General features: G+C 36.8%; 1 protein-coding gene across 1 annotated transcript in view; it reads left to right on the top strand.

Annotated features, from left to right (window-relative positions):
- The window catches only part of LOC127871411 (importin-7-like), a 67,469-nt gene that overhangs the window by 32,509 nt on the left and 12,238 nt on the right, over window positions 1–22,722 (top strand). The window contains exons 16-21 of the mRNA XM_052414316.1: window positions 857–923; window positions 4,466–4,591; window positions 9,094–9,191; window positions 9,676–9,768; window positions 21,575–21,795; window positions 22,051–22,199. Coding sequence (XP_052270276.1) covers window positions 857–923; window positions 4,466–4,591; window positions 9,094–9,191; window positions 9,676–9,768; window positions 21,575–21,795; window positions 22,051–22,199 — 754 coding nt within the window. The remainder of the gene's footprint in view (window positions 1–856; window positions 924–4,465; window positions 4,592–9,093; window positions 9,192–9,675; window positions 9,769–21,574; window positions 21,796–22,050; window positions 22,200–22,722) is intronic.

The following is a 22,722-nucleotide window of genomic DNA, read 5'->3' on the forward strand; positions in this document are numbered from 1 at the left end:
AGAAAAAAACTTTAATGTTGGCCATAAATTTTGCAATATTAAAGATAGCAACTTGATATTTGGCATGCATGTGCATCTCATGAAGCTGCACATTTTGAGTGGTGGAAGTTCAAGGTCAAGGTCATCCTTCAAGATCATTATTATTTTTATTTTTTAATTATTTCAAAGCGGCGCAATAGGGGGCATTGTGTTTCTGACGAACACATCTCTTGTTGAATATGTGTTTAAAGTAACATAATTACTCAAAATCAATTAATTTTTCGCAATATTTTGTAAAATAAAGTTAACCCCAAAACAATCAGTGTTCCTTTAAGCATTAGCCAAAGTTTCAACACTTCATCAGGACTATGTTGTGCTTTTGAAGATTTCTGAAGCCCATCTTCAGTTCGCTCGTGAATATTCTGATATCATAGTCGGAAATTCACATGCAATATATTGTAAACTAATAAAATTAAAAATGAGCATTTTGTATCATGTAAATCTTTGTGTTACTGGACCACATCTAGCATTGAAATTTGCTATTGTTACAAGGAACATTGGTTTTTATATGTTCATTTTATTTTTCGAAATATTTGTTGATTTTGAGTTTGTATGGGCTTTTCACATTTCTTTTGCTGTCTTTACATGATCAAAAGTAATTGTAACATTCTGTTTGATGGACCATGTTACAGCTGTTTACTTCATGAAACAACCATGGTAAAAAGAATCCATACATGCATTTTGACTAGCTGCCAGCCTGTCAAGTAGAAAAGTCCATTAAGGATGAGCATTTTCATTGTAAAAAACAACCTATTGTGAGTGGATATTATTAGTCTTGCATGTGTAACCTTGTGCACATTATTGTTTCTATTACCAGATTATGTTGCAACTGGAAGGAATTGTGCTTAATGTTGTGGGCGTGATACTGCAGCAAAACATCATTGGTTTGTACACTTTGACATAAAATAATTGTTTAGTTAGTTTTGCTGAAAAATGTGTTGGTTACCATAGATGGTTGCATATTTATTGCAACATGAATCCTTCAACACTTGAATTATAAAAATAGGTCCATTCCAAATAAACATTTTATAAAAGTGCATGTTTTTTTTTCTATTTTTTTACTTAAAATCAAATGTACTGAAATGGATGTGAAAAGCAGAATAAAGTTATTGTGTGCCTGATGATTATATATCATCATTTTGCATTATCCCATTTTTATGGGAACTTGTTATTTGGAGTAACTTAATTAAGCAAAAATTTATCCAATACATTATTATACCCCAACAAACGAAGTAAGGGGGTATATAGGAGTGAGCTTGTCTGTCTGTCGGTTGGTCGGTCGGTCCGTATTAAGTGTCCGCTCTCTTATTCAAGGTTTTTTCATCCGATCTTCACCAAACTTGGTCAGATGTTGTATCTAGATGATGTCTAGGTCAACTTCGAATATGGGTCATGAGGGGTAAAAAACTAGGTCACGGGGTCACTGAGTGCGTTTTAAACATTCAGCATGTTGTCTGCTCTCTAATTCAAGTAGTTTTCATCCAATATCTTCACCAAACTTGGTCAGAAGTTTTATCTTGATGATCTCAACGCCAAGTTTGAACATGGGCCATGCCGGGCCAAAAACTAGGTCACGGAGTCACTTAGTGCTTTTCTAGCTCACCTGAGCACAATCTGCTCATGGTGAGCTTTTGTGATCGCCTTTTGTCCGTCGTCCATTGTCTGTCATGCGTTCTGCGACGTGAACATTTGCCTTGTTCACTCTCTAGAGGCCACATTTATTGTCCAATCTTCATGAAATTTGGTCAGAAGATTGGTTTCTATGATATCTTGGATGAGTTTGAAAATGGTTACGCTTGCTTGAAAAACATGGCTGCCAAGGGGCGGGGCATTTTTCCTTATATGGCTCTTTATGGCTATAGCAAAATCTTGTTAACACTCTAGAGGCCACATTTATTGTCCGATCCTCATAAAACTTGGTCAGAGGATTCATCCCAATGATATCTTGGACGAGTTCGAAAATGATGTCCGTTGGTTGAAAAACATGGCTGCCAGGGGGTGGGGCATTTTTCCTTATATGGCTATAGTAAAACCTTGTTAACACTCTAGAGGCCACATTTATTTTCCTATCTTCATGAAACTTGCTCAGACGATATGTCCCAATGATATCTTGGATGAGTTCTAAAATGGTAATCTTGGCTTGAAAAACATGGATGCCAAGGGGCGGGGCATTTTTCCTTATATGGCTATATATTGCTTTAGTAAAATCTTGTTAACTTTCTAGTTTGCTCAATCTACATTAAATTTGGTCAAAACATTGGTTTCCTGTGTAGTAAAGTTTGGTTTTATTATGTCAATAGTATGTGACATTAACTGTGTCATGTAATTTTTCATAACACAGAATTTTCATTGTTAACATAACTGTTTTAGTCATTAACACTTATGATAAGCCTTTCAGCTAAGAGATAACTGAAAGAAAGACAACATGTACATGATTTTGTAGTATTTATGCAGTATTTATCTCCCTTGTTAAACCTGGTTCAGTAATCTATTTTTAGTTCTGCTCTGGAATTTGGGAAGATATTGATCATTGATAAATGCACTGTTCTGAGAGAAAATTGACTACTCTGCCATTGATCTCTTCTGAACTGTATAAAATAAGCTGTTTGGGCTGATTTAAACACCTATTTATGCTTTCTTGAAAAGTTAACAGCTCTTGAAAAAAGGTTGGAATTTTGAAATAATTAAACTCTAAATTATTTTAAACACCAGCATCAAGACATTTTGGCATTATTTTCTAAATTATTCTTATTATTTAGAATATTTTTATTTGGCATTTTCTAAATTAGAAAGACTCTATTCTATTTCAATAACTGTAGTAAAAAAAAAATATTTTTACATTTGATTCACTGAAGTTTCCTAATCTCCATAAATATTGTTCTTTAGATTAAATTAGACCTATTTTGTAAACTAGATTTTTGAAGCACTTTCTAAACTAACAGTAACTTATATTTATATCAGTTTTTTTTTTACAGATTTTGAACTACTTTTTACATTCATTAAAGGGATCTTTTCATGCTTTGGTAAATTGACAAAATTGAAAAAAGTTGTTTCAGATTCGCAAATTTTCGTTTTAGTTATGATAATTGTGAGGAAACAGTAATACTGAACAATTACCATGGTCTAATATAGCCATTATATGCATCTTTTGACGATTTAAAAACCTAAAAATTATAAAGCGTTGCAACGCGAAACGATTGAATAATTTGGAGAGTTCTGTTTTTGTCATTAAATTTTGTGAAACTACAAAGATTGCTTATATAAAGTATAAAATACATCAAGTACGTGTACTCGGCGGAATAGCTCAGTAGGCTAGAGCGTTTTTACTTCAGGACTCTGGCAGGACTCCAGTGGTCACTGGTTCGAAACCTGTTCCGGGCAATGTTCTTTTCCTTTTTTTAATTTTATTCTTGATTTTTTACTGGAGCTTTTACGATCCAATGTTTACATTTATCGATATAAAGCATTTAATGAATAAGTTAAAAAATGCCAAAATCTGTGAAAAGGCCCCTTTAAGGTATTTGCGGTATGGTGTTCATTTTTGTAACGATACTTAGATTCTTTAGACTTGGCTTGTACCTGTTCTTAATTTTCTGTCATTGTTCTTCATTTTCCGAGTTCTTGGAATAAAAATTAGTTATTTTTGTTAAAGCTGCCTTGGTTTTCACTTATAAATAAATTCTTTGAGTGTATTTAGGTGTCCCTGACTTAACGCCTTTAGTTAATTGAATTACAACCAGTCAGTATATTCATCCTGACCGGTAATAAGAGTTTATCAAATAAATATTTCCCCATTACATGAGTGCTTACAAAGTTACATAACTTGTAACCGTCCTGTGACCGGTTCATTTGCGTAAGCGAAGGAGACCGCACTACCACACCTGGATAAGACAGTGAGTTCAATAATGGTTTGGATCGGTAAAAAAACATGGCCGCCAGAGGGAGGGGGGTTCTTTTTCCTTATATTTATACAGTAAAAAAGCTTGTGAACACTCTAGAAGTCACATGTTTTGCCTAATCATCATGAAATTTTGTCAAAACATTAGTCATGTGGATGTCTCAGACGAGTTTGAAAATGGTCGTGATTAGCGAAAAAACATGGCCGCCATGGAGTGGGGCAGTTTTCTTTATATGTAATTGGCCATGCCTGGTCAGAAACTAGGTCACAAGGTCATTTAGTGTGTTTTAAACATTGAGCATGGTGTCCGCTGTTTTTGTGAAGACAACATGCAAAATATTCTGTGTCAATGCGGCATGTTGGGGGTATTCGTCACGTCTGTGACAAAGCTCTAGTTTGAAATTTTAATTACAGTCATAAAAATTCTTAAGTGATAAAATTTAATATGAAATTTACAATTGAAAAAAAAATTGTATCCCATTTTAAGTTTAGTTCCCATGGTGACCAGTGGTTGTTGTTGTGTTGCAGACTTCTATGAGGAGGTGCTGTCCCTGATCTACAGCCTCACCAGTTCTCATGTCACCGTGCACATGTGGCAGGTGTTTGGCATGCTCTACGAGATGTTCCAGAAAGATGGCGTTGATTACTTCACAGGTACTCCCGCATTTAGACATCAGGTGTCAAAGCATGTCAGTACATGTATTATTATGCCCCGCCATAGGTGGAGGGATATTGTATTGGCGTTGTCCGTCCGTCTTTCCCTCCGTCTGTCCGGAGCCATATCTTGGAAGTGCTTTGGCGGATTTCATTGAAACTTGGTATGAGTATATATGGGAAGCGACGTGAGAAAATACACCTATGGTAAAAAAAATCGATTTTAAGTTTTATACTTTTTCGAGTAGTTGAATGATTTCTGATTACAACGGTATGTCTACTTTGTTAATGCGTTCAATATTGATATTGATATGAACGTTTATAAAATACATTGTTAACGTATTTGCAAAGCGACGTCGTAAAATTCTCCGCGACGTTATTTTAACTGACGTTATTCATAAAAGATTCGCTTATTGGCACGTCGACTACTGATTTCCCTGTCATGACCCTCCACATTAAATAACCCACGACAAACTTGTGTTTGTTCTGCCCTAGAAAATAAAAATGCTATATAAATAAATTTCTCAACACGGTTTTGTCTAAGATATATGTAGGATGTTCTTTATTTAAATGAATTACCTTTAAAGTCTTATCTTAGTCAGTCTTTTTATAAATTCGCGCATGCACTTTAAAGGATAGATGAGAATATGCGTAAAGTGTCGTCCAAGATTAGCCTGTGAAGTCCACATAGGCTAATCAGGGACGACACTTCCGCCTAAACTGGATTTTTGCTCAAGAGAGACTTTCTTTAAATGTAAAAGTATCATAAAAGCGGAAAGTGTCATACTTAGTTAGCCTGTGCGCACTGCACTGGCTAACCTCGGACGACACTTTACGCACATGCATTAAACGCCGTTTAAACTATGCCTGTCACGTTAATGCTATCTTAAAATAGACAGGACGATCCTACATAGAATGGCCCGCCCGCTTTACTGAGTAAAATGACTTTGGATGGCCGTATAAGGTCGGTTTTACATCCGACTCATGTAAAGAAAACTGCATTAACTGCATCGGAAATCAAAGTAACTCCATGATAAAGCAAAACGACAAATATACTATTAAAACCGTGTAGTTAAATTTTATATGAATTAAAAAATAAGTAAAATCCTCAAACTTTCATAGTGTTACATTATCAAATAAATCACGCACCTGGACAGTTATCTGCATGGATGGAGCATACGTCGTTTTTCGTTTCATAATTTGACATTACCCAGTCTAGCATAGAAATAACTGAATCCGGTCCATGAGCCTGGCTGCCGTCCTGTCCTATGGTCTGGTCCTCATCAACCAGAAAATTGATCTGTTTCCTTTGGCCATCTTTCCGTACTCCAAATATATGGACCTTCCGCAAGCTGTAGAAGTACAGCGGTCCCATCTGGCGTGCATGGTGGGGCATAGTCACACTTTGACTGAAGTCAAAGCTGAAGTGGACAAAATTTTCTTCTGAACTCTTACGCAGGCATTCATTGTACACTTCCCTTTCCTGTAATGGTATGAACAATACCTATTACTGTTAAAATATAGTGTCTTTCAAACTGCCTGACTCGATCGAAAAGGACGTATGTCTAGCTTGTTACAAGCTGGGGTTATGTCATTTCCGACCGACACTGAAAATATAGTCTTTTTATATACTATTAAATTTAGATTGTTCGCAATTATGACTAGACAAAAAACAATTCGCATTTGCTTGCTTTTATAACGTCTTTCTCAAACGAATAAAATAAATAGGTTTAAACTAACCAGTACCAAGATGGCATGTGTGATAAAGGTTTGAAGCAGTTAGTTTTTCGGGATATAAGTTACTGATATTTCTAGATGATCATTGTGTTGATGTCGTGATTGGTCCGTTTTAAAAATCCTAGAAAGCAGGTCTGTGTTCACGATAAGCAAAAACAATTTATTAAATTTTATTTACCGTTTGCGCTTGTAGAATATGCGTTTTCAATGCGTCTACTGCCAACAGCTTATCCTCTTCCGTTATTGCATCCATAACGCCATGGCGCATTTTCTGCACGTTGCGCATACGTCGTATCTTGATGAGGCGATGCGAACATGTGGCAAACAAGTACGCCAAACATCTTTGAAGGCCGTCAGTCGAAGAGCACGCACCTGTTGATTTGTGCATGTTGTAGAGTATACTTCGTGCAGGGCCAATTTGGTTGTTTCCGCAGACAGGTAAACAAGAGTGAAATTGTCAATGCCTCGCGGAGCAGCAGGCTGAGGAATACCCATTTCATTAGACGTATTCTGTATTAATCGAACGATGCGCAGAACATCGTCATATGAAATGGCATGAGCGGGTTTTCTTCCAGTATTGCCGTGGACTCTCAGCACAACACCCTTTTCACGATCATGTGTTTGGAGAGCTTTAAGTTTGTCTACAGAAAGACAATACAATAGTGAGAATGTCTGTCGGCATACTACCATTCCATTTACCCGAAATGTTGGCCGAATCCTTTGTCGCTTTTCACCCTTGGAATTCCTCTCGGTGTCTGGTTCCTTAAGAAGTGCCACTATACTCAACTCCTTTTCTTGGGTTTCTAACGCCTGTACATCAAGCATATGGGAGAGAACGTCCTTATAGCTGAATTTTGTATTACAACGTAATTGAAAGCCGCATCCATTTCTAATAAAATCTCTCACACTAACTTCTTCATTATGGGTTTCATTCACTACATCGCTGCTACATTCAGCAGAATCCTGGTCTACAGAGGATAGGTACGACCTAGTATGTCACCCAACGGAAAGTCAGACTGTTCATCCCTGTCTTCGGATGTTTCTTCATGTATTTCTTGGGAATTTGCGGGCGTCCTTCCAAAGTGATCAGAGAGTACTGATTCCAGTTCCTGCGAAAGCAAAATGTAAAATATTATGTATGGTGTACATTTGACGGTGAAAAATTCTGTTTCAACGCGGTTTGCAATGAATACACGAAAAACAAAATTGTCACTGCGGAGTATCGAACCACGATCTTTGTTATACCACAATACGCGATATCTTTACTATATCTAAGAACTGCGCGCTTACCGACTGCGCTATGAACACATTCAAGAGACAACAGTATATTTAAGATTTATAACTTGTCTTTTAGTCCGATCTTAATCAACTTGAATATACGTAGATCTCTAATTTTTAACAACATCCATAGGCTAAAAGAGCTTAGCTATACCAAATTTAAATTATATTGTAATAATCGATATATAAAAACAAGAACAAAATTGTTTTTGATTGACTGCGTTTCCTACCTGATTTTTTTTTTGCAAAAAACAAAAACAAATAGACTCGTCTACTGTGTATTTTTGGAAGGAAATTAAAGGTTTCACGGTTTAAATATAACAAGTAAAAAACAGAAAGTCTTAACTGCAATTCTTCTTCTTGCGACATATTCCTTGAAATTTTGACAGTGAACGTAAACAGAAATACACTTCCATGTTTAAAATGGCGCTATAAATAGTGTTTGAATTTAACGAAGTCATTTCATGACGAATTACTCAGTTACTTCCCATTGACCATAAGGTGGATTTTGTCACGTCGCACGTCATATATATGGATAATAGGATGATGCAAGCCAAATGGCATTGTACACCATCTGATAATAACAGAGTTATGGCCCTTTGTATCTTGAAAAAATTTATTTTTGTGTGTCCAGAGCCGTATCTTGGAAGTGCTTTGGGGGATTTCATTAAAACTTTGTATGAGTGTCCAAAAGCATATTGGCGGGGGATATCAATCCAACGGATTTGCTTGGTAGCTACACGTTAGTAATTGACAGTGTATGGGATATACACCCTCAGTAATTTCATACCATAAATATGCGTTTATATCCAAATATGCGTGTAGGTTTCGAAAAAACTCATAACTTCTATCAAGCGTTTATAGGGGGAAAAAGTCATCCTATGAGGACAGCTCTTGTTCATTTGAGTCTCACTTTTTATGCCCCCGAAGGAGGGCATATAGTGATCTTTCTGTCACTTTTTGAGTTTCGAAAAATGCTCATTACTTTTATGTCGCTTCAGATAGCAACTTGATATTTGGCATGCATGTGTATCTCATGACGCTGCACATTTTGAGTGGTGAAAAATCAAGGTCAAGGTCATCCCTCGAGGTCAAAGGTCAAAAAAACAAATCCAAGGGAAGTAATATGCTTTAAAGGGAGATAATAAACTGTACCTGCCAAATGATAAAAAAATCAATCAATCAAAGCGGCGCAGTAGGGGGCATTGTGTTATTGACAAACACATCTCTTGTTCTGTTTAGGTTTAAATTCTTTAATAAATGAAATTTTTCTCTTGCATTGTATTCTGGACATTTGGACAGGCAACATGGCATTTTAAATTGGACCTGTCTTAAACATCGGGTCAGGTCCAACAGTCCGACACTTGTTGGAAAAGTCTGATGTTTATATGTTCCTGGTACTGGTTTTTAACAATTCAGCAGCCAGAATGTATTTTTGTGAAAAAAAAAAATAATAGAAGATTCAACCATTATTTTCTTTTTTTCAGACATGATGCCTGCTCTACACAACTACATCACTGTTGATACGCGCACATTCTTGTCCAACTCCTCCCACCTGGAGGCCATCTACAACATGTGCAAACAGGTTCTCATTTAATATGTATTATAATAAAAATGCACAGGTAAGTCACAATTTCATAGCAGGTTGTCAGCGTTGCAACTGTTGGGTTCCAACTTCAATTCTGACTTGGAGAGCATTCCAAAGACACCTGTTCTTCTCTTCTTACAAACTTAAGAGTGTCTGTAAAAGCCATAATCAGCTATTGATCAATGATCCACCTATAGGTTTAATTAAAGTAACGGTATACTAGAATTCTTACGGTTCAAGTTCAGATTAAATTAATAGATGCTTAAATATAAAACTGATACCGTTGTATTGGCATGTTACATTTGAGTAAACAGAAGAAACATCTATGTATGACATGTACACAACAATTTATTGAGAAGATTGTGACAACTGTTAAAAGACTCCTTGTCAAGTGTCAAGCGATACCTGAATAAATACTCACTATTCTGCCAGTTTTCAGGTGGTATCTGACATGTGCATAACTTTTGTGCTTGTTGTTCAGGTGATGTCTGCAGATGTAGGGGAGGATGCGGAGTGCCATGCAGCCAAGCTGCTTGAAGTGATACTGTTGCAGTGTCCAGGACAGGTGGACACTGTAAGTTCTCTGCAGCTTTCACTTGTGATATATACAGTGGTCTAGGTTTTGATTTCTATTAATAACTAACAGACTTCCTGAAACTCAAAAGCCTTCGGTCTAACTGGTCAGAGTTGTCTGTTCGACCTTAGGTTATTATGTCAGACTGAAGATAATTTGCAAAATAAAAAAATCTTTAAAAAAAAAATAGGCATTCAAACATGCTGTTTTATCAGCATTTTAATATAAATCATTGTTCGGACTAGCCCACTATTCTGTCAACATTCAAGTCCTTACTTGCAAATCTCTGCAATAGTCACTGTCACTACCATATCTATTTAAAAGTTGAATTCTATCATCAATGTCTTCAGGTTTGTCTTCATCTTTCTGTCCAAGCTCAGGCTTTCAGCAGCCTTTGACACTTACGGGAGTCCAAAACGTCTTAAAATGAGACTCCTTGTTTTGTGTCTGTCGGACTCTTTCAAAATCATCTTGGAGTTAAACAACAATCATTTGTTTTCCTTATTTGTTTTTGTAAGATCATAATGATAACCGTTTGCCCTCTCTAAAATATTCCTCTTATGGACGAAAACAAAAGAATCCGAAATTATTTATTTCCGTTCCCTGTCCCTCTAAGTGTTTGTAGTAAAAGGATAACATGCAAACTATAAAATTCTGAATCAACCCTATTGTGGCCGTTGTTAAGCTCTGATATTTTCGCTTTAGTAAACTAGCTTCGCCAAACAGTCTCTTATTACTATAAAAAATCATCCGAGTACCCGATATTGTTTAAACAATTTATGTGTTATGGCCCCAAGGTACTGAAGATGGGACTGGCTGTGAATCAGTAGAGTGTGAATAACCAGTGTTGCTATCAATCAATGATTTCAGTGGTTTATTGCAGTTTGCAGGCTTTGTCATACCAACCACACTAATTGGTTCCTACGATAAAATTGTGGCAAGTTACTTATGAGTCTGCTGATGTGAACAGGGTGTAATCCTTGTGGAAATTGTGATTTTCATGCATAAAATTGTCCAAACAGTTTTAATTGTATGTTCTGATGGTGTAAGAACCCATTGATCAAATTGAAATGAAATTAGAATTATATTGTGTTCCCCATTTCCATGTTCTTAGAAATATTATAGAGAATATATATACACTGCAACGCCGATAAATCGCGGTTGGTGGGGTCCAAAGATCGCGAGAGCGCGATATATCCGGCGCACGATATAACTCGAGAAATGTTTCACTCAATTGTATTGCGGTGAACTTCTAAAATTTCCCCAATGTTTTCATTTTATATACAGCGCTGCTGCATATTTGTTTTTAATAATTGCAAACCAATTATACAATAAACGTTTTCATTACTACATAAGTATCTGTGTATTTATCATAAAAACCAAAATGTAAATTATGTTTTTTATTTTCATGTACGATCCCTCGCGAATCAGCTAAAATGGAAAATTCTTGCCGTAAAAAACTTATAAAATACATTGTGCATTGATTCGAATTTACCCTTAGCGTAACGGTAATGATACCGTGTGTTTGAATTATATTTTATTAAGAGGAATTGTCAATGCCACATAATTCGCGAGATACCGCAGTACTTTTGTTGAAATTTACAACGAAACTTTTAACGGAAATTAAATTATTGTAATGTTGTTCCGGCTACGAAATTTTTATTTACAAATAAAAACACCCACGCCGATTTTCGCGCGCTTTTTATCAGGACAAAGAAATTCATGACCGAAATTTAACGATCTATATACCAGTTAACTGCCATTATTACCTTTGCAATGATATTTCCTAAGTGTTAAAAACAACCCCAGCCTTGTGTAAACAACATTGTCACTAATCGACTGTTTTTCACGCTTCACTGCGTGCCATAGTAAGCCGAGAAATATGGGGTGTTGATACTAGCTAGAACCGGTTTTTTGCTTAAGTTAGCGAATTCTCAGATTTAAACATGTCATTTAGTGCTCATGCTCGTCGGATTTTTGGGAGCCATAGCCAAAGCGCGATATATTGGACAGCGCGATATAACGGACCGCGATATATCAGCGTTGCAGTGTATATATAAAGGAAGGTATGGCTGTTCACATCCTTACGATGTGATTTAATAACTATGACACAAACAAAACAGAATGCTCCGATAATGGTGTTTAACCCTTATGTCGAGGTTAAACAAGCAATCATAATGCATAATAGAAAACAGTATATGTGGAGACCTAACAATAATTAACTAAAATATTACTTGAATGCGTAACAAAATTGCAATGTGTAATAACAAATATTGACCTGCGGTCACTAAGAACTTTGATCTGAAAACAAACATGGAAGAAAAATTAAAATTTCATGGATTGACATGTGTATTGGCCCAAAATATATGATGTAAAAAATTGTCTTAATTGTTGGACTCCTTTAAATCTGTCTAAACTCTTACATTCCAAAAGTAAGGAGCTGAAAGGACTTCTTACTCAGATTACTTACCGTATTTTCCCTCGTATAGCACGCGGTTTTTTATGTCTCCTTTTCGAAGAAATGGTGGCATTTAGTGATCGAACTGTCCGTCTGTCTTTCTTTGCGTTTAGGTTTCGAAAAATGCTCATAACTTCTATGTCCCTTGAAATATAACCTTAATATTTGGTATGCGTGTGTATATGGACAAGGCCTTTCCATACACACATTTTTTTTTTACTCCTGTGACCTTGAACTTAGGGTCTGCGTTTAAGTTTGAAATCTGCGTTTAGGTTTAGAAAAATGCTCATAACTTCTATGTCCCTTGAGATATAACCTTCATATTTGGTATGCATGTGTATATGTACAAGGCCTTTCCATACGCACACACAAAATTACCCCTGTGACCTTGACCTTCAAGTAAGGGTCCGCCTTTAGGTTTCGAAATCTGCATTTAGGTTTCGAAAAATGCTCATAACTTCTATGTCCCTTGAGATATAACCTTCATATTTGGTATGCATGTGTATATGGACAAGGCCTTTCAATACGCACAAACATTTTTATGCTCCCCGAAAATTTTCAGGGAGCATATAGTTGCCAGTTTAAAGTTCTTTCCGTACTTCCTTCCGTCACACTTTTGTTACCATTTCTCATAGCACCTTCAATACTTTACCGATCTCTTTCATATTTGGCATGTAGGTACCTTGCATGGACCTCTACCTTTTGATGAGGTTTAAGGTCACTGTGGTCAAGGTCATCGAGGCTAATAATAGATTTTTCCGTCACACTTTTGTTACAGTTTCTCATAGCACCTTCAATCCTTGAACGATCTCTTTCATATTTGGCATGTAGTACCTTGCATGGACCTCTACCTTTTGATGAGGTTTGAGGTCACTGGGGTCAAGGTCACAGAGGCTAATAATAGATTTTTATGCCCCCCCTTAGAAGAAGAGGGGGTATATTGCTTTGCTCATGTCGGTCGGTCGGTCGGTATGTCGGTCCGTCCACCAGGTGGTTGTCGGATGATAACTCAAGAACGCATACGCCTATGATCATGAAACTTCATAGGTAGATTGATCATGACTCGTAGATGACCCCTATTGATTTTGAGGTCACTAGGTCAAAGGTCAAGGTCACGGTGACCCGAAATAGTAAAATGGTTTCCGGATGATAACTCAAGAATGCATACGCCTAGGATCATGAAACTTCATGGGTAGATTGATCATGACTTGCAGATGACCCCTATTGATTTTGAGGTCACTAGGTCAAAGGTCAAGGTCACGGTGACCCGAAATAGTAAAATGGTTTCCGATTGATAACTCAAGAATGCATTGCCTAGGATCATGAAACTTCATGGGTAGATTGATCAAGACTCGCAGATGACCCCTATTGATTTTGAGGTCACTAGGTCAAAGGTCACGGTGACCCGAAATAGTAAAATGGTTTTCGGATGATAACTCAAGAACACAAACGCCTAGGATCATGAAACTTCATGGGTAGATTGATCATGACTTGCAGATGACCCCTATTGATTTTGAGGTCACTAGGTCAAAGGTCAAGGTCACGGTGACCCGAAATAGTAAAATGGTTTCCGGATGATAGCTCAAGAACGCATACGCCTAGGATCATGAAACTTCATGGGTAGATTGATCATGACTTGCAGATGACCCCTATTGATTTTGAGGTCACTAGGTCAAAGGTCAAGGTCACGGTGACCCGAAATAGTAAAATGGTTTCCGATTGATAACTCAAGAATGCATACGCCTAGGATCATGAAACTTCATGGGTAGATTGATCAAGACTGGCAGATGACCCCTATTGATTTTGAGGTCACAAGGTCAATGGTCAAGGTCACGGTGACCCGAAATAGTAAAATGGTTTCCGGATGATAACTCAAGAATGCATACGCCTAGGATCATGAAACTTCATGGGTAGATTGATCATGACTCGCAGATGACCCCTATTGATTTTGGGTCACTAGGTGAAAGGTCAAGGTCACGGTGACCCGAAATAGTAAAATGGTTTCCGGATGATAACTCAAGAACGCATATGCCTAGGATCATGAAACTTCATAGGTAGATTGATCATGACTCGCAGATGACCCCTATTGATTTTGAGGTCACAAGGTCAAGGTCACGGTGACCCGAAATAGTAAAATGATTTTTGGATGATAACTCAAGAACGCTTTTGCCTAGGCTCATGACACTTCATAGGTACATTGATCGTTACTCGCAGATGACCCCTATTGATTTTCAGGTCACTAGGTCAAAGGTCAAGGTCACAGTGACAAAAAACGTATTCACACAATGGCTGCCACTACAACGGACAGCCCATATTTTATTCTGTTTCCACACTGTCCAGTTAAGAGACTTACAAATTGAATTTTTGACACATGTTCATTCATTATGATGTATAAGCCTTTGTTTTTGTGCCAGTAAATACTATGTTTATGGAAATGACGAGAGAATTTAACATTTAAAAAACCAATGTAATATGATATGGCAACAGGACAGTTGTGATTTGCTGGGTCAATTCTATTTAGCTTGACCATCCAAGATGTTGATAGCTTTAACAAACTGGTGGTCTGAAACTTTGAGAAAATGTCACGGTTCACTGACAATAAATCCAACGTAATTCTTGCTACGCATTTTGCATTTAATTTTGTCAATTCAAATTATACATAAAAATATAATTAATTTTTAATCTGCTTGTTAATTGAAAAACAGCAACACAGTTTGTATGTATAAAACAATGTTAATACATAAATAGGATCAAGCATATTAAAATATCAACTTAGATTTAGTTTCCTTTACTGTACAGGATTTGTAAAGTTAGGTTAATATTTGTGTATTGAACAAAAATAACAACAGTGTAAAGACAAGTTAATTTGGGGATGTTCTATCCAAACCCTGAGAGTTCAGATTTCCTCAAATGCCAAGTAAAGATAGTAAATTTCAACCCACTCCTCTGGTTAGTTTTCAGAGCGCACATATAATTAACTTTTGAGCTTAATGTCTCATTTGTACATGCATAACTGTATTAACTCCAAACCAACTAGTACAAGTGGTAGGCCAGTATTACATGGACTGGTGTTCACTGTTTACACCATTTCACAACCCCATCTGATACTGGTCAGTATCTTGGCAAGTGGCCAAAGTTGGGAGTGGAATTAATGGTCTATTACATAACTTCTGTGTGTGGTAAACACATGATACTGGTCATGTGGTAAAGTTGCACTTGTATACATTTGCCCAATACACAACACTAGCCTTGGCTATTTTTAATCAGATTGCATTGCTATCTATGGTGGTCATTGACTAGGGGAGTTAACTGCTATAAATAACATGTTTCATTACCATTAATTAATAAATAAAACATTACAAATTGTGTGCATGTTTCACATATTGTCAAATAAGTCAAAATGTGTGAAAGGAATCCAAAAAATCAAAGACTCAATCATATAATGGATATAATTGATTAGTAAAGCTCCTGATTGGTTTTTGCACTATTAATTGGATACATTTCACAGGTCATTGACATAAGTGTCATAAATTGTAGACAGAATGTATAGAGAATTTCATCTTAGTATTAATAAGTAAATGATTCCATGATACTTATTGGATTTTATTTCAAGGTCACAGTGACAAAAAACATATTCACACAATGGCTGTCACTACAACGGAGAGCCCATATGGGGGGCATGCATGTTTTACAAACAGCCCTTGTTTTAGGTGGTTATTAACACATAGATTGACAAAGCGCATCATCAAGGAGCATCCATCAGTTTCACTGATATTCTTGTTACCCCTGTGACCTTGACCTTGAAGTTAGGATGCGCGTTTAGGTTTTGAAATCTGCGTTTAGGTTTTGAAAAATGCTCATAACTTCTACGTCCCTTGAGATATAACCTTCATATTTGGTATGCATGTGTATCTGGACAAGGTCTATCCATACGCACACAAATTTTGACCCCTGGGACCTTGAACTTAGCGTCCGCGTTTAGGTTTCGAAATCTGTGTTTAGGGTTCGAAAAAAGCTCATAACTTCTATCAAGCGTTTATAGGGGGCATAAGTCATCCTATGGTGACAGCTTTTGTTACCTCCAAATTTCAAATAAAAAAGTTTGTGCGCATTATACATTGATACAACGCTATCCTGGCTGCTTAATTGCAAGAAAATCATGTCATAATCGTAAATATTCATTATAGCCTCCATTTTTATGTCCCCCACTATAGAAAGGGGGACATATTGTTTTTGCCCTGTCTGTTGGTTGGTTGGATGGTCTGTTTAACATTTTGCAATAACTTTTGCTATATTGAAGATAGCAACTTCATATTTGGCATGCATGTGTATCTCATGAAGCTGCACTTTTTGAGTGGTGAAAGGTCAAGGTCATCCTTCAAGGTCAGAGGTCAAATATATTTGGCCAAAATCGCTCATTTTATGAATACTTTTGCAATATTGAAGATAGCAACTTCATATTTGGCATGCATGTGTATCTCATGGAGCTGCACATTTTGAGTGGTGAAAGGTCAAGGTCATCCTTTAAGGTCAGAGGTCAAATATATGTGGCCCAAAATCGCTTATTTTATGAATACTTTTGCAATATTGAAGATAGCAACTTGAGTTTTGGCGTGCATGTGTATCTCATGGAGCTGCACATTTTGAGTGGTGAAAGGTCAATGTCGTCCTTCAAGGTCAGAGGTCAAATATATGTGGCCCAAATCGCTTATTTTATGAATACTTTTGCAATATTGAAGATAGCAACTTGATATTTGGCATGCATGTGTATCTCATGGAGCTGCACATTTTGAGTGATGAAAGGTCAAGGTCATCCTTCAAGGTCAAATATATGGGTCAAAATTGCTCATGTAATGTCACTTCTGCAATATTGAAGCTAGCAATTTTATATTTGAAATGCGTGTGTATCTCAAGGAGCTGCACATTTTGAGTGGTGAAGGGTCAAGGTCACGGTCATCCTTCAAGATCAAACGTCATATAGGGGGACATTGTGTTTTTTTATTCCAGAAAACTACACCCTATTATCTTACAGACTGAATGGGCCGTTGTTGAAACAACAAAAAGTCTGTAACGGCAGATATAAACGGGGTAGCATTATTTATTTACAAAAAATAAAATGTTTACATAAAGTATGGGAACATTTATTTGTCTGTGTTTGTGCACTTCTACATCCATTTTCAGTCCGATTAGGCAGCTTATGTTAGGCTGGTAAAGGTATTTTGTCTTTTTTGCAGGTAACCGTACGTGTTAACAGGGACTTCTTAAGTGTTTTCCAGGTTGATCCAGGTTTTTGGCGCCTTCATTGTTCATCACATTCAGGCCTTTGTAGTGCGACAAACAATAACCCAACTTGTCCAACATAAAAGACTACCAGTTTTACATCAATACTGACATATCTCAACAACTGTAGCCCTATCTCCCATGCACCACGAAAATTTTATTCAGCTTTCAAATTTAAAGGCCATGCTTTCCCCGAGGAAAAAAGATACACTGTACATGAATTCTTATTTTCTCACGTTTTACACGAAATGCACGTGGACTGTTAATCTGTCGCTAGAAAATTACAAAATTGTCAGAAAAGTATAGTGCTATGCAACCCATGCTCCTAATCATAATGACGCTTCCTTTGTTGAATGCTTTATTAAGCTTTCCAATGCCCCGGATTATTGGATTGCGCAATAGTAAAATGGCAGCCATTTTCGGTCCGATTTGGTGGTGTTATTGTCTTTAAATATTTGTTTCTGTATTTTTGTATTAATAAAACAGCCTGCGCGCTATACATGGGTGTGCACTATACAAAGAAAAATTCTGTAGTGTCCAACACTGGTTAGTGGCCTGTGCTAAGGGAAAAAAGAAATAATGTCATGTAAATTTGTTAAATACTGTTAAAACTAAAAACAGCAAATTTATGAGTGGGGAATTCATCCTTGCTTTTCTTCCATTTGCTTATTGACATAAGCAAATCGTCATCTGCATGCCGTTAGTGAGTTTAAGTCTTTGAGATATTCAATTATTTACCCATTATGGATAAAATTATAAATTCAAAAGGAGGAAAATTAAAACAAAATTTCCAGGTGATAAAAATCGCTGTTACGCTCCGTGTATCTTCGTTGTTATCCAACTCCCAGCTGTTTTTATGTCCCCCACGATAGTAGTGGGGGACATATTGTTTTTGCCCTGTCTGTTGGTTGGTTGGTTGGTTGGTCTGTTGGTTGGTCTGTTTGCGCCAACTTTAACATTTTGCAATAACTTTTGCTATATTGAATATAGCAACTTGATATTTGGCATGCATGTGTATCTCATGGAGCTGCACATTTTGAGTGGTGAAAGGTCAAGGTCATCCTTCAAGGTCAGAGGTCAAATGTATGTGGCCAAAATCGCTCATTTTATGAATACTTGCAATATTGAAGATAGCAACTTGATATTTGGCATGCATGTGTATCTCATGGAGCTGCACATTTTGAGTGGTGAAAGGTCAAGGTCATCCTTCAAGGTCAGAGGTCAAATATATGTGGCCCAAATCGCTTATTTTATGAATTCTATTGCAGTATTGAAGATAGCAACTTAATATTTGGCATGCATGTTTATCTCATGGAGCTGCACATTTTGAGTGGTGAAAGTTCAAGGTCATCCTTCAAGGTCAGAGGTCAAATATATGTGGCCCAAATCGCTTATTTTATGAATACTTTTGCAATATTGAAGCTAGCAACTTGATATTTGGCATGCATGTGTATCTCATGGAGCTGCACATTTTGAGTGGTGAAAGGTCAAGGTCAAATATATGGGTCAAATTTGCTCATGTAATGTCACTTCTGCAATATTGAAGCTAGCAATTTTATATTTGAAATGCATGTGTATCTCATGGAGCTGCACATTTTGAGTGGTGAAGGGTCAAGGTCAAGGTCATCCTTCAAGGTCAAACATCATATAGGGGGATATTGTGTTTCACAAACACATCTTGTTTTTGTTGTAAAAAGTCACGAAAAAAACCTGGTCAAATGTACCGAGCCTGGCTTAACACATACAGCAGGGCTTCCGCTGTCGTTCGCCAAATTCGCCGTTGGCGAAAATTTCGCAAATTCGGCGAATAAAATTCTCGGTTGGCGAAAATGCTCGGCAAAACGTTTTTATAATTCGGCGAATAAAATTCTCGGTTGGCGAAAATGCTCGGCGAAACGTTTTTTGCCTGTCAAGTACCATCCCAGATAGTAAAATCTTTAAACCGTCGACTGTGCGTCAATACATCATCGTGTTATTAACCAGAAAATTTGATACGCAGTCTGCAGCAACACTGGTCAGAACCGGTCATCGAAACAAAGGAAACTTGCTGGTGCATTGTGTACTGGCAGTGACGTCACCATCTATGTATAGTACGCTTGCTGGTGTGAAAACAAAAGGTGTTATCGAACATTATGTCAATACCACGGGCCTGGCAAAAGCATTTAACAAAAAACTATTTCTTCACAAAAACACATGAAATCTTGTTTCAACAGGAATTTGAGAGCATTTCTGTTTAATAGTTTCATTATTATAATATTTTGGGAAAGGTAAAGTTTGATTAAGAAACCAACCATTTCGGAAATAAAAAGTATACCATTCACTTGTTGTAATATATTTCGGATATGTTAAAAATTCGGACATTTAAAGATACGGACATTTATGTGTTGGTTTGTTGTTGATAGTTTGTAAAACTATGTTTTATCATATTTCAGGCAACTAGAATGGATGGTGGCAATTATCTGGGCCTTTCTGTGAAGAAATATGCATGAAAAACATTCATTTATTTGAGCCCAGAAATCATCCACCACTTTCAGAAAATGTTTTAACAACAGAAGCTGTCAAAGCTGATGTATATCATATCTAAATGACCAAATATAACTGTTTAACAATATGAAGTGAGAGGCTTTGAAAATAAAGCATCTTTAGTCTGTTATGTTTTGCAAAGATTGAAATATGTGCTCAAGAATGAATATCTTTAATATAATGAAAATGTGCTTATTTTGTAAACAATGTGAACTGAACATGTGCTTATGATGTATGTATAAACTGATATTCTGTTATGTAGAAAAAAAGTATGATTATTACATTGATGTATGTATATCTAGATGTATGCATATCTATAAATGTTTTTGTTATAAACTGATATTCTGTTATGTACAATATTTTAAAAGGATGATTATAGTAATAAATATATTTAAGCTTCATATTGTAGTTATTTGTGTTCTTACACCCCTAGACTTTCACGAGGCGGTCCCAAATGCTTGGCTAAAACTTTGGCTACAGTTTCTAAAATTTGGCTACAAAAAAATCCAATTGGCTAAAATGTTGGCTAAAGAAATTTTTGAGCCAGGGGAAGCTATGAACTCATGGACATAGGGAGGCAGAAAACTACAACGGGCGAGGCATGGTATGGTATTACGCAAGCGGCGGTTAGAGGGTTAGGGTTAGTGTTAGGGGTTGGATTAGGGTTTGGGTTAGCCTAAACCCAACCCTAATCTGACCCCTTACCCTAACCCTTTTTTGGGGTTATCACCCCTTACCATGCCTCGCCCGTTGTAGTTTTCCGCCTCCCGTGGACGTAATGCCGGGAACTACCAATAGTTATTTGGTAACTTTTGAAAGAAAGTTCTGCATCAAACACATGCTGTCTATCCCAATTTTTGCCAAGATATTTTTTTTTGCCCTATCAAAAGTTGGGTATCTAACTGGCGAGTACAATCATGTTCGGCTAAGTGTGTAGTCGCCTGTTCTACAAATAATTTGAATTTAATTCAAAACCCTGAAAATATTTATTGGACATATCAGTCCGATGAGCTTAGCATTTCTATCGGCCCTTGAATGTTTGTGTTGGGCCTGTCGGTCAGTCTAGTGGGAAGTATGAACTAACTAATTATCCTTATAAATATGTACAACCCAGCAGGGCTGTTGGAATGTTGGATCCCTGTATATTTGATGTCTTTCTGCCTAAAATAACATGTTTTTGAAGTGAACTAGTAAAGCAAATGCATTTTACCTGTAAAAATGTTACATCACATTGAAGTGTAGATGTGGAAGAAACTGTTCAGCCATCATGATGCACATTCCTAAGTGTTTCAACCTATATCTGATACACCTGACACCATAAAGCTGGGAGTATAATTGGCTATTGCAACTTAGCTCTACAGTTAGTGTTAGTGAAATGTCATATTTGTTGGCCAGGAACTGATGGTGCCTTTATTGTCATTGTGGTGACTTGTTTTGTAAATTGTAGAAGGATCGGTATTACAAGTGGAAAATACATGGAAAGAAATATATTTCTTTCAGATGTTTGCGAAAAGATACTATTGCCAGTTTTTGTTCTGTTTTCAGATTGTGCGACCATTTGTTGAACTGGTTCTTGAACGGTTAACACGGGAAGTTGAGACATCGGAGTTAAGGACAATGTGTTTACAAGTTGTGATAGCTGCTCTGTACTATAATACCCCCCTATTGATAGAAACTCTTAAATCCGTGCAAATAGCCAATGTTCAAGGATCTGTGATGGAACAATTTTTAAAGCAATGGATACATGATGCAGACTGTTTCTTAGGGTAAGTTACTTTGACTCAAGTACAATGCTAACCATCAGCCTTCTTAAAACGCGTGAACACTTCCATCGTCTATGAAGTCTGTCCAAAAAAGATTACAGGTTTTAATTACTGTTATGTTGAAACTGAGCTAAAGCTCCAGTGATGTAGCTGTATACATGGAAAATGAGTAACATTCTGTACATATCATAGCTTTGATGCAATTTCAAACTTAATTTACAAACAGATTATAGATCAATACAGTTTCATTTTCTGCAGGCTTCATGACAGAAAAATAAGTGTGCTTGGACTGTGTAACCTGTTGAGTATGATGGAATCCAGTCGTCCATCGGAAGTGACAGAACTTGGACCTGAATTACTTCCAGCAACACTTGTCCTCTTTGGTGGTTTGAGGAGAGCTTATGAAAGTGAGTAGGGAATGACCAGTGTGACATTAACATTAGATGTTGTGAACACTGACAAATCTTGGTAAAGTGCCAATCTGAATGATTGAACAATAACAATCGGCAAGTTGAGTACAGAACTTGTTCTCAAAAATCAGCCTCAACTTAATGTAACAGTTTTTACAGAGAGTTCAATTGGCATATGGACAACATTAAGACTCTTGTGTTGACTTAGTGTTGTCTTTTACTTTGTTTGGTAGCGTTTGGCTTTATATCAATTACACCAATAGGTGTTTTGACCATTACTGAAATATGTCAAACAGAGGGTGTTAAAAATACAACACTTTTTATGCCCCCGGATCGAATGATCGGGGGCATATTGATTTTGGCCTGTCTGTCTGTCATTCTGTCCCAAAACTTTAGCCTTGGTTAAAGTTTTGCGATAACTTTTGCAATATTGAAGATAGCAACTTTATATTTGGCATGCATGTGTATCTCATTAAGCTGCACATTTTGAGTGGTGAAAGGTAAAGGTCAAAAGTAAAAA

Source organism: Dreissena polymorpha, chromosome 3 (genome assembly GCF_020536995.1).
Source record: "Dreissena polymorpha isolate Duluth1 chromosome 3, UMN_Dpol_1.0, whole genome shotgun sequence".
NCBI lineage: Eukaryota > Metazoa > Mollusca > Bivalvia > Myida > Dreissenidae > Dreissena > Dreissena polymorpha.